At 34.1% G+C, this 16,685-nt stretch overlaps 3 protein-coding genes across 3 annotated transcripts; 2 read left to right on the plus strand and 1 right to left on the minus strand.

Annotated features, from left to right (window-relative positions):
• The first annotated feature begins 4,381 nt into the window (after positions 1-4,381).
• On the plus strand, positions 4,382-10,260 carry LOC130465576 (uncharacterized). The gene is made up of 6 exons (XM_056834391.1): positions 4,382-4,705; positions 5,614-5,997; positions 6,567-7,527; positions 9,222-9,344; positions 9,987-10,163; positions 10,252-10,260. Exons 2-6 carry the CDS (start codon positions 5,636-5,638, stop codon positions 10,258-10,260), a joined length of 1,632 nt encoding a protein of 543 aa, XP_056690369.1. The 5' UTR covers positions 4,382-4,705; positions 5,614-5,635.
• On the plus strand, positions 10,237-11,265 carry LOC130468518 (uncharacterized). Its single transcript, XM_056837954.1, has 2 exons — positions 10,237-10,411; positions 10,553-11,265. The coding sequence occupies exons 1-2, from the start codon at positions 10,289-10,291 to the stop codon at positions 11,051-11,053; spliced, it is 624 nt and encodes a 207-aa protein (XP_056693932.1). The 5' UTR covers positions 10,237-10,288; the 3' UTR covers positions 11,054-11,265.
• Positions 11,266-12,279: 1,014 nt separating this feature from the next.
• On the minus strand, positions 12,280-16,293 carry LOC130465577 (protein FAR1-RELATED SEQUENCE 5-like). Its single transcript, XM_056834392.1, has 5 exons — positions 15,827-16,293; positions 14,745-15,256; positions 13,901-14,459; positions 12,997-13,605; positions 12,280-12,702 (listed from the first exon to the last, which is right to left on the minus strand). Exons 1-5 carry the CDS (start codon positions 16,254-16,256, stop codon positions 12,473-12,475), a joined length of 2,340 nt encoding a protein of 779 aa, XP_056690370.1. The 5' UTR covers positions 16,257-16,293; the 3' UTR covers positions 12,280-12,472.
• Between the last annotated feature and the right edge of the window lie 392 nt (positions 16,294-16,685).

The raw sequence follows: 16,685 nt of genomic DNA on the forward strand, positions 1-16,685 counted from the left end.
GGATTGTCCTCCCATAAATCGGGATGAGATGCTTAAAAGTTGTACAAGGCCACTCGGAGAGCTAGAAACTGTGAAATGCATGGCCGTGCTCGGATGAATCATAGGCTATGATTATCTGTTTATTTGATCAGTTGAACTCTGAAACCGAGGAACACCTCTGGACATAATAAGGATGACAACTCTTACCTTATGTTCAAGAGCAAGCATCGAGCGACAAAGGAATTAGGAAATGCACACTTGTCCCTAAGGACAAGTGGGAGACTGAAGGAAATAATGCCCTTGGTCCAAGTATGCATTCTATGTTAAGTCTAATAAATGCGGTTCAGTATTAATTAACAAGTTAATAATTCAGTGAGATCAAGTGAGCTGAATGCCTAGCTAGAGGCCGCTTCAGTTCAAGTGGAATTAATGATATTAATCCACAGCTTACTCTTGACTGAACCCGTAGGGTCACACAAATAGTACGTAAACGGATCAAGTATTTAATGGCATTAAATACTCCATCTATGAATATTCGGAACCGACGGATCTTGGTTTCAGTGGGAGCTAAGATCGTCACAGGCAAGAAATGAATACTCCGAAAACGATGATATTGCCGGAAACGGAAATATGGATCGTATCGGAAATATGAATATTATCCAAGTCGTAGATGTTACCGGAAACGGAAACATGGTACGTATCGGAAAATATTATTGGAAATGGAAATATTACCAGAATCGGAAATATTGCCGGAAACGGAAATATTGTCAGAATCGGAAATATTGCCGGAATCGGAAAATAATTCCGAAAACGGAAATATTAAATATTTGTTCGAAACGGAAATTAATTCCGGAATCGGAAATATTAAATATTGTTCGTATCGGAAATAGATTCCGGAAATGGAAATTTAATCGGAAGCGTATCGTACGAATTAGCATCGGACGAGGCCTGCCGGACGAAGGCCCAGCACGAAGCCAGGCCATCGCCCAGCAAGCACGCACGCCACAGCCCAGCGCGCACAAGGCCGCGCATGCGTGGGCCGCGCTGCGTGGGCTGCTGCTCGCATGCGTGGGCAGCCCTTGTGGCTGCCGTGTGTGTGTGAGTTTGAGCTCATGCGAGATTCCTGAATCTGCAAGAGTCAGTGTATGATTAAATGTCTATTCCTATTGGATAAATTGATTAAGTAGAATTCATGTAGAATTCTAATTCCAATTAATTCGCATCCTACTAGGATTACGATTCCTTTTCCATAACTCTATAAATAAAGGCCTAGGGGTCATAATTTATACACAAGTTTCAAAGTATTCAAAAGTGAGTTTTTTTTTGAGAGAAAATCAAACACACATCTTGCTCAAAAGTGCCGAAATTTTCTAGTACCTTAAGGGCGATTCTAGTTGGTCAATCTTAAGGCGGATCCGGACGTGCTGTGGACTATCTACGGAGGGACGACACTTGGAGTCCTAAAAGACTTGTTCTTGTTCGGTTCGGGCGCAGCTAGGGAAGGCACGCAACAAAGAGTATGCATCTAATTATGCTATATGATTATGTGTAAATAATATGTTTCCTGGGTTAATGGTTGTTTCCGCATGATCTATGTAAATGTCATATGTATCATAACCTAACAAAGAATCCGTCCCAGGTATTTTCGGCGCCCAGCTCTGGGCGCCAAAGATTTCGGCGCCCAGGGCTGGGCGTTGAAAATAGGGTCTGGGCAGAATTCTTTGTCAGATTGGACTCTAGAGTACGGAGTCCATTAAGAGACTTAATCCGAGTTATTTGATGCGTATTAACTTTGTGACGGAATGCGTCTGGGCCCGTTACGAACTCTAGGCTCGTTAGGATTTTAATTAATACGTGACTCTTATTTTCGAATCATATTAGGAATAGGATTCTCTCGTAATCTCTATCTCATTTAGGATTTATGTTGGAGTGCAACACCTAATTCTGACAGGTTTCTATCATTTTATTCTTACTACTTTTAGCAACTACCCTTTACGACAGTTACCATTTTTAGCAGGTTTCCATAAATAGCAGGTTTCGGGTGAAACGAGAAGGGTGATTGAGATTCGTTATTTTATAGGAGATGCGTTGTCAAGTGGAGATTTATGTTTTCATCATCGAACCTTCCCTTTCGGGAATGGGGACAAAAGTAGGTGTCTACACAACGTACCCCATTTCAATCTTAATTCCGAAAACAAATCTCCTCACTAACAACAATTCAAGCCCAGATTAAAAAATGATCAATTCAAAAATATAAGGAGGGAAAAAATTCATCACAAATGATGACAAAAATACAAAAGAATAAAAAAGTTCAACAAGATTATGTCACCGGAGAAGATGGAAGGTCGTCGGTGGATTGATCGGGCGAGTCGGAGATGGACCTCGTTAAATTGTATCCTTTCTCTGTTTTGTGAATTAGGGTTTGAAACTTGGGTGGAATGGATTTTGAATCTTGGGGGGTAAGGTGGGTATGGGATTTTAGGAGATTGGAGTGGAATTAGAACCCTCTTGGTATGAGACTCCATACCTAAAAGCTCCAACCAAACAATGAAAGAGATGGAAGGGATTCTAACTATTAGGTTATGAAAAATATAAACAATATAATTCATGCGGAAAAACCATAAATCCAGGAATCCAAATTAATTGTCACATAGTCAATTAGCATAATTATGATACATACAATGTGATGCGTGCCTTCCCTAGCTGCTCCCGAACCGAACAAGAACAAGTTTAGGATTCCAAATGTCGCCCCTCCGTAGATAGTTCACAACACGTTCGGATCCGCCTTAGATTCAACCAACTAGAATATTCTCTAAGGTATTAAGTGCACTCGGGAAACTCACAATAAAGTTAGGCAAATAATAAATTCTCTCTTGAACTTAATGTATTGGAATACTTATGAATTGCATTCTAAATTGTGATCATGAACCACATATTTATAGGGTGGAAGTAATGGAGTTTGAATTCTACTAGGAATCGAATAACTAAATCCATTAGGATTCTAGTTAAATAATATCATTAGAATTTTACGTTTAATCAAATACCTAAGTATTTCAGATTTAACCAAAATATCCAATTTGAGTTGAATTAGGAAAACACAATTACTTGACAACGAAGTAATCCTAACCGGCCAAGGCATTGCGTGCGTGCACGATTACTTGACAACGAAGTAATCCTATTCGGCCAAGACATTGCGTGCGTGGCCTTGAGCCCACGCTGCTACGCAACCCGCAACACGCAAGCCCACGAGTGGGCGCTGCTGCTTGCTCGGTTGGCCCAAGGGCGTTGGGTGCTGGTCAGCAAGCATTCGACCCATTTGGGCGCTGCTGCTGCTCGGCCCCCTTGCCCGGCCTGCTTTGCTCGCTGCTCCACGCGCGGGCTTGCTGGGCCTAGCGCTTGCGCTGGGCCTTGTGTCTCGCAAGCTCGTTCGTCCGTCGCGCTTTCAATTCGTTTTCTGATTCCGGAATTCATTTCCGATTCGAACAAATATTTAATATTTCCGATTCCGGAATTTATTTCCGATCCGAACAAATATTTATTATTTCCGTTTCCGGAATTTATTTCGGATTCCGACAATATTTCCGTTTCCAGCAATATTTCCGATTCCGACAATATTCTATTTCCGATAATATTTTCCGATACGTACCACGTTTCCGTTTCCGGCAACATCTACGACTTGGATAATATTTATATTTCCGTCATGATCCATATTCCCGTTTCCGGCAATATCATCATTTCTGGAGCATTCTATATTTTTCCATTTGACGTTTTCAGCTCCCACTGGAACCGAGATCCGTCGTTTCCGAATGTTCATAAATAGAGTATTTAATGAATAATATATTCACTTAAATACTTGATTCGTTCACGTAATATTTGTGTGACCCTACAGGTTCAGTCAAGAGTAAGCCATGGATTAATATTATTAATTCCACTTGAACTGAAGCGGCCTCTAGCTAGGCATTCAGCTCACTTGATCTTACTGAATTATTAACTTGTTTTAATCAATTAATACTGAACACATTTATTAGATTTAACATTGAATGCATATTTGGACCAAGGGCATTATTTCTTTCAGTCTCCCACTTGTCTTTAGGGACAAGTGTGCATTGCCTAATTCCTTTGTCGCTTGATGCCTGCTCATGAACATAAGGTAAGAGTAGTCATCTTTATTATGACAATAATAACTTAATACCTAGGTAATAATTGACAACAATAGTTAAATACTGAAGTAATAATTGACAAATTTTAACAAGTAAAGTATTTTAATTTGCAAAGTTATTAAAAACTTAGATAGTAATTTGTAAATTGTTCAAGGACTAAAGGAGTAGTTAAAACTTTAAAGGGCACCACACATATTTAACCTTTTGTCACTGAAATAAATTACACAAAATCTTGTTTAAAATGGGTGTACAATAAATTATTGTACACCAAGCCCATATTAGGCAATCCCGATTATTTGGCACGTGTGAAGTGTAATTTTTTTTTTTTTTTTTTTTTTTAATTGGGGGAAGGCAATCCCGATTTCATTCGTTCTTCTTTCTTCTTCGCTGTTCTCTCTTTTCTCTCTCCTCTCTCCCTCTTCTGCGATTTGTGCTGCGATTTCAGGTGCGATTTCTTCGCGATTTCAACTGCAATTTCTCTCTTCTGCATCTCAACCGCAACTTCTTGCGATTTCTTCTGCAATTTCTTCGCGATTTTGCTACATTTACCTCGACAGTTCATCCAGGTTAGTTTTCTACCTATTTTCTTTGATTTTTCGTATTTTGATAATTAGGTTTAATTATTTTAGTTGTTCTACTTGAATTATTCTTCCAATTATGTCACGTTTTGTTTGTGTTGCTTCGAATTTGTATTTGTGTGTATTGATTTAGGTTTTTCTTCAACGATCGTTTGTTTTTGCTGCGATTTTGTTCCTTTGCACAGATAGCTTCTTTGCTGCGATTTTGTTTCTTTGCTGTGATTTCAATTTTGTGCTTTAATTTCTGTTATATAAATGTTAAAGTTTATAAATCTGTTAATAAGTTAAGGTTATCACCTAATAGTGAAGAACATTTGAATTCAAAGTTGCAAGCACGTGAATCATTGAATCTGTATCAAAGTTGCAAGGATAATTGAGTTAAAGTTGAGGATTATAGAGTTAAAGTTAGGATTTTAGAGTTAAAGTTGAGGGTTCTAAAGTTAAAGTTTAGGATTCTGTAGTTAAAGTTTAGGGTAATTGAGTTAAAGTTGAGGGTTTAGAGTTAAAGTTGAGGGTTCTAATGTTAAAGTTGAGGGTTCTAATGTTAAAGTTGAGGATTCTGTAGTTAAAGTTTAGGATAATTGACTTAAAGTTTAGGATAATTGAGTTAACTTTAACTGTGAATAACTTAACTTTAATTGGTAATAGTCTAACTTTCACGTTTTTACCTTTCTACAACTAAATTGAGTCTTTCAATCTGTTTTATTTCACTGTTGTACTTTGTTGTGTTAAAGTTATAGTTTTATATAATTAAGTTATGGAAATTGGCATAAAAGTTAAGACAGTTTTCAATCATTTAAGACTTAACTTTTCTATTAATATCTTAACTTTAACAGTTAAATCTATTACTTTTATATTTACAAATTTTTCATCTAATGGGAGTTTAACTTTTGCAGTGATTTTTGACATCATTGAATCATGCCGAGAAGTAAAACTGTTAATGTGAAGGAGATTTTACAAGAAGATGATGACATTCAATATCCAGATTCAGAAAATATTGAATATGATGACGATGATGACGATGTTGTTTATGAAGATGATGAGGATGTTAATACTGATGAGGACCAGGACGAGAACTGGGAACAGGATGAGAACGGGGACGAGGACGAGGACGAGGATGTTAATGCTGGCTTGGTTAAACCGACAGGCAAAGGGAAGAAGAAGCCGGGAGTCATGGTTAAGAGTGAGTTGGTTGAAATAAAAACCAAAGGGAAGAAGGCAAGGATTAAGGCTGAGGTTGATGCTAATGTTCCTGTTGATGCTGAAAATGATGTCCAGATGTGAGTTTTACAATTTGTTTTATTTCTCAATTTGAACTTTTCTGTGTTAAAGTTGTTTTATAAAGTTAAGGACTCTGAAGTTAAAGTTGAGATTTTTGTAGTTAAAGTTAAGAATTTTGTAGTTAAAGTTAAAGTTAAGAATCCTAAAGTTAAAGTTTATGATTTTGAAATTAAAGTTAAGGATTCTAAATTAAAAGTTTAGGATTCTAAAGTTAAAGTTAAGATTTCTAAATTTAAAGTTTAAGGATTCTGAACTTAAAGTTGAGGATTTTGAAGTTAAAGTTAAGGATTTTGAAGTTAAAGTTGAGGATTTTGATGTTAAAGTCAAATCTTACAAACAAGATTTCTAAATATAAAGTTAAGGATTTTGACTTTTTTCTCCTAACTTTACCTGCTAAAAGTCAACTTTTTCCTTTTAAATATTACAGCTGTACTTATGTAGGTTAAAGTTATGGTATTTGTTGTAAATATTAAGAAATTCTTCCATCATCAGAAACATAACTTTTACTGTTAATTACCAAACTTTAACTGCTAAAAGTCTAACTTTTACCTGTTTAACTTTTTTTCAGCTTGGATGGGGGTTGCAGTACTTCAAACTTGACTACCCAGTGTAGACCAACTGCTTTGTTAGCTGTCATAGAAACATTCAATTCAAATCAAATTAAGTCTGTTTCAGAAATTGGATTCGGTTGGTTGTTATCTTTACCTACGCAAACTTCAAAGTTAGATACAACATTATTTCCCTGGTTGATTGATCATTTTGATCCTGTTAGTTGGTTGTTTAAAATTGAAGCTGGAAAGGAATTCATATTTAGTCCATGTGATGTGCATGATGTGTTTCTTCTCCCATTACATTCTGACAATCCTATTGTAGATAGCAGCACTAGGACTAAGGATGTAGGTTTGAAAAATCAGTGGAGAGACTACTTTAAAGTTAAAAAAAATGCAACCATTCCATTGCGTCTGTTGGAGATTAAGATGGGTGAATTAGTGGAAGGTGGAGAAATGTTCAAGCGAATATTTGTGATGTTTGCATTCTCTGTTTTCTTAGCTCCTATAGCTAATAGGACTGCTGATTTGGGTTTAGTTAAAGTTCTTGAGGATGTAGATGAAATAAAGAATCTTGATTGGTGTGGATATGTCCATGAGAGACTTTGTCGGGCTATTAGGAAGCATAAAACTTCAGGCTGCCAGGGTAACGTTGGTGGTTGTTTATGGGTTTTACAAGTTGTCTATTTTCATCGCCTTCAATTTAGAGGCATTGCAGAGAGTTGTAGTCTTCCGTTGATGAAGCATTGGTCTGGTACTAAAATTCATGAAAGGCTTGTTTTGGAAAAGGATTCAGCTTGCTTTGGCAGTGGTTTATTAAATACAGTGACCTACCCTGTTTGTCAAAAGTTGGGTTTTGAAGAAGGTTTTGCCAAGATTTGTGGTAGGCATGATGCTGTGAACGATGATGAGAACCATATACGGTTCGTCATTCCTGATGGGCAATTGTCAAATTCAGCAATTCAATCAATTTCAACTGATGTAAGTTTCTTCTCAACATTTTTATAGTTATTTCTCTTTTATTAAAATTTTTATTCTAGTTTTGAGATTTGATTCTAAAATTAAAGGTAAAGATTCTAAAGTTAAAGTTATGGATTATGTATTTAAAGTTAAGGACTTTGATGTTAAAGTTGAGGATTTTGAAGTTAAAGTTAGGGATTCTAAAGTTAAAGTTAAGGATTATGTATTTAAAGTTAAGGACTTTAATGTTAAAGTTGAGGATTTTGAAGTTAATGTTAAGGATCCTAAAGTTAAAGTTTAGAATTCTAAAATTATTTCAAGGATTCTGAACTTAAAGTTTAGGATATTAAAGTTAAAGTTAAGGATTCTGAACTTGAAAGTTTAGGATTTTAAAGTTAAAGTTAAGGATTCGAAATTTAAAGTTATGGTTTCTGAAGTTAAAGTTTAGGTTTCAGTAGTCTAACTTTTAAGTTCAAAAGTCTAACTTTTAATTCAAAAAGTCTAACTTTTCCCGAATCTTGAAGGAAATGCATGCGGAGTTTTTGAGAATGAAGAGGAACTTGGAAATTGTTTCAAATTTTCATTTGAAACAACTTGAAGCTGTAGCAGCACTGAGGCGACGTTCATCTCCATCGCTGCCGGATGATGATTTGGATCCAAGGTATTATGCCATGATGCAAAAATTGGCTGAGATGGTAGTTTCAGTTCAGTCTATGCCAGGAGGTTTGGAGAACATATATTGTGATGGAAAACCTAATGTTATACCTCAAGATGATAGTCCAAATAAAAAGATCCAAGGAGTTCTTGATGAAATTAATGTCAATGAAACTGCTAACAAGACTGCTGTACAGTGTGAAGAACCTCGTATTGTTGATGCTACCACTGATCCAGCTCAGCAGACCAATCAAGGTGCAACTTTACTCTATTTCAGTTTACTATATGTTCAAAACTTAGAAATATCTAAAAAAACTTTAACCTTTTCACATTAAATGATAAGGAATCATTTATTCTACTACAGGCGCAACTTTGGAGGTTGATGTACAGCCAAGCTTATCTGAGCAGCTGGTTGTACCTCTTCCAATTGTTGAACCTCTTCCAAGTGTTGAACCTCTTGCAAGTGCTGAAACTGCTCCAAAAGAATTAAAAGTTTACGAGCCTACTGTCGGTTATCATTCCATTATACACTCTTCTTTAGCTGATGGCAAGGCTAAAATTGGAATTCCATGTGGAAAGGTTAACACTGAACCATTCCTGGTCGGACATTTCATGCGTTTCTACAAGAGGAACATGAAACGTTTGCCCGAGTTGTATCAAGAAGTTGCTGATTATTGCCTTCTGGATGATCCTGTCGTAGTGAAGGCAGAGTAAGTCTTTTAATTGTCCTAACTTTAAGTACAAAAGGTTTAACTTTAACTTAATAAATCTTAACCTTTTTTTTTTTTAGGGAAACTTTGGTCTGGTTTGATACCGTACATATGATTCAAAGAGAGGATATGTTGTCACTTGCTGAAGATCAAGAGATCTATTTGTCTATTATTGAGTGTTGGGCATTAATGATAAATGCAAATGAAATGCAGCATGCCTCACCGCCTTCAAAATTCTGTTTTGGTGTCCGCCAAAGTGTGAGTTTCTTAAATTGTGTAGTAGTTTAGTAAAAGTTAACATATTTTTAGGAAATGTTTGTGTTGTACTAATTTGTTTGTTTTCCCTTGTAGGAAATTTTGGAACTTCTTTGGCAAGATTCAACTAACGAGGCTGCTATGGATCAGCTTCTAATTTGTTGGAAAGAGTGGATTGATATTTACAACAATGGCTTTGACATCACCTGTGTTGATCTGGTCAGTTATTACTTGGCATCACCTCAAAATTAAATTAAGGATTCTAAATTTAAAGTCAAGTTTTATGAAGTTAAAGTTTAGGATCTAATGTTAAAGTTAAGGTTTCTGAAGTTAGAGTTTACCATAATTGAGTTAAAGTTGAGAATTTTAGAGTTAAAGTTGAGGGTTCTAAAATTCTCAACTTTAACTGAATTATCCTTAACTTTAACTTCAGAAACCTTAACTTTAAGTTTAGAATCCTAAAATTCAACTTGTAACATTAAATTTTTCTGAAGTTAAAGTTAAGGATTCTAAATTTAAAGTTAAGGTTTCTGAAGTTAAAGTTTATGATAATTGAGTTAAAGTAGAGGATTTTAGAGTTAAAGTTGAGGATTTTAGAGTTAAAGTTGAGGGTTCTAAAGTTAAAGTTTAGCATTCTGTTGTTAAAGTTTAGACCTGAAATTAAAGTTTTGGAGTCTGAAGTTGTAATTAAGGTATATGAACTTAAAGTTTAAGATTTTAAAGTTAAAGTTTAGGCATTTGAACTTAAAGTTAAGGTATCCAAAGTTAAAGTTTAGGATTCTGAAGTTAAAGTTTACTTTCACTAGTTTAAGTTTTGTTTTTGTGTATCTATTAACATCACAATATGTTTTGTTTTTGTAGGTTTTTGTTCCTTTTTTTCGAGAACGCCACTTTTTCCTATTTGTGTTGAATTTGAAAACCAAAACGATGCAACACGTGGACAATCTTGTGTATGATGAAGCTCAAATCATTGATTTGGAAAGTTTTTCAACAACTCTGGTAATTACCTCTAGTCAATTTAAGAATGTTGAATTACCGGTTCAACTTTCTTTTTTCTGTTACAAACCAATAAATGTGTTTAATATTGTTTTCAGTGTGATCTCTTGGGTACTTTCCTTGATGATAGAGGCAATAATCATGAAGGTGATATTGGAACGTACCCCATGGAGGAGATTGAGTTTGATTGGAAGACTGCAAAAGGTTCTGACCTTGATTGTGGAATTTATACAATGATTAGTATGTTGACATTTGAAGGAATCAAATGTAGCTGTCCTGATTTGAAAGAGGTTAGAATTTTTTCGAATCATAACTTTTAAGTCAAAATTCCTAACTTTTACAGCAATTTGCTTAACTTTTATTAGCCTTATTTATTTTGGAATTTAAAATGATGTTGATAATGTTATTGTTTTTTTTTCCAAATAATACAGCCCCGTAAAAGGATTGTTCTGCGTGCCGAAATATGTGCCACACTTGTGTTATCTGACATGAATGACAAACGGGCAGAAGTTCTCAATAAACTTGCTGATTTCAATTCCAAACGAGTAGATGTCTATCCACATGTGGTAACCAGGAGGAAGCAAAAATTGGCAAATGATAGGAAGTTGAAGAAAGAAGCTTCCAAAAAGGAGAAGGAAGTTGAAAAGAAAGCAGAGGAGAATGCCAATGAGAACAAGAAACCAGAGGGTAAAATTGCACAGGAGAATGCCAATGAGAACGAGAAACCAGAGGGTAATATGGCAGAGATGAATAACAATGTGGCAGATGTGAATGATAATGCGGCAGAGGGCAACGAACAACCGTTGAAGACTTTTACTTCAAGAAAACGTCTTAAAAGGAATGTAGCAGATGCATCTGTCCCCGAAAATGTAGGACCACCAGAGAAGAAGCAAGCTCCTACCAAACGGACGGCAAAGAAACCTGCAGCATGAAATTTTAATATTAGTTTTAAAGTTCATCAAAACTCTAAGTACAATAATCTTAACTTTTACATTTTCACAAAAATATTTCTCTAGAGTATAATGCCATTTTTGTGTATATATGGCATATAATTTTGGTTTTTGGTGATGTTCAGTAGAACATGGAAACATGTATTTTTAAAGTTGTTGATTCTATGGTTAAAGTTAAGATTATTATTTTTAAAGTTAGCCCTGTTATTGTTATAGTTAAGATCAACTTTAAGAATAATATTGGTTTTTGGTAATGTTCAGTTTCTGTAAAAGTTTAGGATAATTTAGTTAAAGTTGAGGGTTCTTAAGTTAAAGTTTAGGATTCTGTTGTTAAAGTTTAAGCATCTGAAGTTGAAGTTTTGGAGTCTGAAGTTATAATTAAGGTTTCTGAACTTAAAGACTTAGATTTTAAAGTTAAAGTTTAGGCATTTGAAGTTAAAGTTAAGGAATCCAAAGTTAAATTTAGGATTCTGAGTTAAAGTTGAGGATAATTGAGTTAAAGTTGAGGATTATAGAGTTAAAGTTAGGGTTTTAGAGTTAAAGTTGAAGGTTCTAAAATTAAAGTTTAGGATTCTGCTGTTAAAGTTTAGGATAATTAAGTTAAAGTTGAGGATTATAGAGTTAAAGTTAGGGTTTTAGAGTTAAAGTTGAGGGATCTAAAGTTAAAGTTTAGGCTTAAAGTTTAGGATAATTGAGTTAAAGTTGAGGGTTCTAAAGTTAAAGTTTAGGATTCTGAAACATGTATTTAAAGTTGTTGATTCTATGCTTAAAGTTAAGATTATCACCATTAAAGTTAGCCCTGTTATTGAAATAGTTAAGAAAATTTAATATTAGTTTATCTAACTTTTATTACAAAAAGGGTAACTTTAAGTACAAAACTCTCAACTTTAAGTATAATATTGGTTTTTAGTATATAACTTCAATTCTTCATTGTACGTTAAGTATCCATGCACTTTGAAACTTTATTTTCAACTTAAATCCGAAAAAAAATTCACAATTTATCTTAGACACTTGGACACGTATCCAAGTCAGTCCAAGTAACATGGGTTTTGGCGATGTTTAGAAAAAGTTACGTAACATATTAGAAGTTGTTAATTTAATGCTAAAAGTTAAGCAAATATACCTCAACTTTTACTATATCTAGCCTGACTTTTAATATATAAATCCAACTTTTACATTTTTGAACAAAAGACAGATTAAAAGATATATACACTTCAGAGAAATATTATACTTCACTAAATTTTAATGTATATATTCAAACTTTCAATGTAAAGAAACTTTTACTAAGTTCTCAAGTCTAGTAAACTTTAACTTCAGAATGTTAAACTTTAACTTCATAAACCTTAACTTTAACTTTAAGAAAAAATTAAATTCTATTTTTGATATAAAACATTAAAAGAATCAAAATAATCTCAAATTTGGAGTTATTGTTCCAAAGTCTGCTGTTGGAGGCGCTGCAGTTTTTCCCTTCTTCTTTTTGACAAATGGTCCTCGTGGTCTTTTGTTCCTTCCTTTTGTTGTGCAACGTTCAGGATCCAATACCATAGGAGGTTCAGTTGCTGTGTTTGTTGCAGGTTCAGAACTTGTTGCTTGTTGTACACTTGTATCACTTGTTGTTGTTGCATGAGTACCTACAAACATTTAACATACTGTATCATAACTTTTACTTATAAAACCCAAACTTTAACATATAAAACCCTAACTTTTACTTATAAAATTGTAACTTTTACATATTTTCCTTTTTAAGAAAATGTGAGTTCCAATCTGTTTTTATTTCACACATTATAGTTTTTTTGGTTTAAAGTTGTAGTTCTGTAGGTTAAAGTTATGAAATTTATTCTAAAGTTAAGACAGACTTTCATCATCTCTAACTTAACTTTAACAAGGAATATCTTAACTTTAACCAAAAAACAATTAACTTTTACCTGCTGGTGCTGAGTTTGTTTCATATGCTGCTGTTGCATTTGTTTCAGGTGCTGCTGTTGCACTTGTTTCAGGTGCTGCTGTTGCACTTGTTTCAGGTGCTGCTGTTGCACTTGTTTCTGTGGTTGAAGCGTCGTCAGTGTTTGAAAGATTTAATGACGCTAGAAGTTCATCAACCAGAGACACACTAGCGGCATAACCATCCTCCATAAGGGTTCTTGTCTCCTCATTTGATTGGCTTTTCAAGATAAGGTTGTAGTATTTCCTAGCCATGGTTTGGCGCCAAGGTGTGTACTGCACCTCTTCTGGTTTTTCATTTTCTAATTTGTTCCAAACTGATGACTTGGCAGATTTTGTCCACCTCTTTTTGATGTACTGTTCTGGAATCCGGTTAACCGAATGAAGGTGCAATATCCTAATGCAGTGGTAGCATAACCATCCTGAAGCTTCAAAGTTTTTACACGTACATGATACTGTTTGGCTCTCGTGGATGTATGTTACTCTCTGTGCAGACCAAGGTTCTTCATCAATGGACACAGCATAGAACTCAGTATTTTCTGCATTAGTAGTACCATGTTTTAAAGTTAGGAAAATCAATATAAAAGTTAGCCCTGGTGTACTTAAAGTTATGAAACTTAATTTTTCAGGTTACATAACTTTAAAAATAAAAAACCTAGCTTTAACTTCAGAATTCTACACTTTAACTTCAGATGCCTAAACTTTTTCAAAATCTTAACTTTTAAAACAAAAAACCTAAACTTTTTACTTAAAGTTATGAAAATATGTATAAAAGTTAGCCCTGGTGAATTAAAAGTTAATAAACTTTATATTTCAGTTTATCAACTTTTATTAAAAAAAGGCATAACTTTTACAGTAAAAAGACTAACTTTAAATTCTGATATTTACCTTGTTTGCAAATTAATTTTGCTGTTGTTGCAATTGAATATCCAAATTCCTCCTCAAAGTCTCTGAATAGTGACAACGTGTAAACTTCTGATGCATGTTTCAACAATCCAGATAGTGGTAAAGCCGAGGATGGAACCGATTTACTACAAGAGAATTCAGCTTGCTTTTCTGTACTTCTCCAACGTTGTATTGTACCTTTGAACAATCTATAGAAATCAGTTAAACTGGTTGTTCTGTTTGCTCTAAATCCGATGGCGTGATTAGTGCTTTCACTTCGTTGTGAAGACAAAATCCCAGCTGAAAAGAAGTCTTTGCTTAGCGCAGGGCACCATTTTTCTCTCAAATTGTATACATTTGTAAACCACTCTTCCCCTATCAACTCATATTGTTGCAGCATTGATCTCCAATTGGTTTCAAATTCAACTACTGTGACACACTTATACAAGCAATAGTTGAATGTCTTCTTAAAAGTTGGATCTCGTTTCAATGCCCCAAATCTGGTAATAGCATTCTGATGCAAATGCCATACACATAATCTGTGTCTTGAATCTGGAAAGACCTGCATATACAACTCAATGTTAAAAGTTGAGATTTTTGAAGTTAAAGTTAAGAAAATTGAAATTAAAGTTAAGAATTATAAAGTTAAAGTTAAAGTTAAGGATAAGTATTCTAAATTTAAACTTTAGGATTCTAAAATTAAAGTTAAGATTTCTAAATTTAAGGTTAAGGATTCTGAACTTAAAGTTAAAGATTTGGAAGTTAAAGTTAAGGACTATGAACTTAAAGTTGAGGAATATGAAGTTAAAGTTAAGGGCTCTGAAAAGGATAAATCTTGGATTTTTACCTGATGGATGGCATTGTTCATTGCTGCATCTTGATCTGTAAAGATTGATATTGGACTTTTTCCCCCCATTGACTTTTTGAAAGTTTGTAGAAGCCACACAAACGACTCAATCTTTTCATCTCCTATGAATGCACAACCAAACATGCAATTGTTCCAGTGGTTGTTTATTCCAACTATTGGAGCACAAATTAGGTTATACCTGTTTGTTCTATACGTCGTGTCAAAAACCACTATATCTCCAAAAATTCCATAGTCTTCCATCATCATAAAGTCCCTCCAAAACAAACTCCTCAATTTACCTTTTTCATCCAATCTAAATCTAAAAAAGAAGTTTGGGTCACCTTCAAGCTCTAAATACATTATGTCAGTTACTTCTTGTGCATCACCTCCTTCTATTTGCTTCATTTTTAACCTCGTGCAGTAATTTAGATGGTCTTTCTTCGAGTGTCCCAAATTTTCTTCACCTCCAGCTTCAATTGCCATGTAGTTAAAGGAAGCCGTGGATGACAGACCTGTCAGTTCAGCATAAAAGAATGTAAATAAAATAATAGTTTCGGCAAAATGTTTAACTTTTACTTCTTCAGACCTGACTTTTAGTACAAAAAGGCTAACTTTAACTTTTAAAACTTTAATTGTCAATAACTTAACTTTAACACCTTATAGTTAATTTTCTTTGTTAAAGTTGTTGTTATTTAGGTTAAAGTTAAGGAAATCGTTGTCAAAGTCAAAAACAGTCTTCATTCTACTCTTACCTAACTTTTACTTTAAAAAGCTTAACTTTAACTTCTAAAACTTTAATTGTCATTAACTTAACTTTAACACCTTATAGTTAATTTTTGTGTTAAAGTTGTGGTTATGTAGGTTAAAGTTAAGGAAATTGTTGTCAAAGTTAAAGACAGTTCTCATTCTATTCTAACTTAACTTTTACTTTAAAAAGCTTAACTTTAACTAAGATGAGTGTGACTTTTATATTTCCAACTTTTTTCATCTTAGAAGGTGATTGCAGTAACAAAAGGATGAGTATCAAAACAATAACTTTTACACAGAACATAAAAGTTTAACTATCAAAATGTAACTATTACCAGATTTTTGCATAGTTTCAATTGCCTCCCTCTTCTCTTCCGTTATTTGCCTTTCAGATCTATGTAAGTAGTGCCATTGACTTCTAGTTAAATCATGGTTGTGCATTATCACATGATTAACAACCTCATATCTGCCTTCAGAATTCATTTTCACTCTCAAGCAAGCCCTACATTGAGTTCTCGTGATCGAAACTTGCCTTGGTTTTCTCTCTTTTTTGGGCACCACAGGAACAACTGTTTGCACTTTTTTCTTTTTGTTCTTTCCATTGTTTGTTACTCCTGCTGCTGAACAAACATATGTCTTTTCAAGCACGATTCTTGTCCCAACTTTGAATCTCGTGTTTCCTTTCCTTATGGAAAACCCAACCTCACTAGCATGTTTTTCGTAGAAACCTAGAAGTTCCTCCACTGTTTCAGCAGTGTATCCCATCAGTGTTCCAACAATATCTTGATCCGGTTCTGTTATTGCAATTACCAAAAATCAGCAATTTTTTTTATTATTAAACCTTAACTTTTACGCATAATACTATAAATTTTATTAAAACAAGGCCAACATTTACTAAAACAAGTTTTACTTCTATGCATAGAACTTTAACTTTTAAACAAGGCTAACTTTTATGCATCAAACTATAACTTTTATGCATAAAACCATGTAAATTCTTTATTAAAATCTAAGCAAATATTTTAAACTTTACATTTCAATACTTAACTTTTACTCTAAAAACCTCAACTTTAACTTTGATATCTGTAACTTTTTCAAACACCTATTTTTCAGCCAAACCAACACATTTACATAACTTTTACAGGAATATCTCTAACTTTTTCATTCATAACTATAACTTTAACTTTGAACGTATAA

Source organism: Spinacia oleracea, chromosome 1, assembly GCF_020520425.1.
Source record: "Spinacia oleracea cultivar Varoflay chromosome 1, BTI_SOV_V1, whole genome shotgun sequence".
NCBI classification, from domain to species: Eukaryota; Viridiplantae; Streptophyta; class Magnoliopsida; order Caryophyllales; family Amaranthaceae; genus Spinacia; species Spinacia oleracea.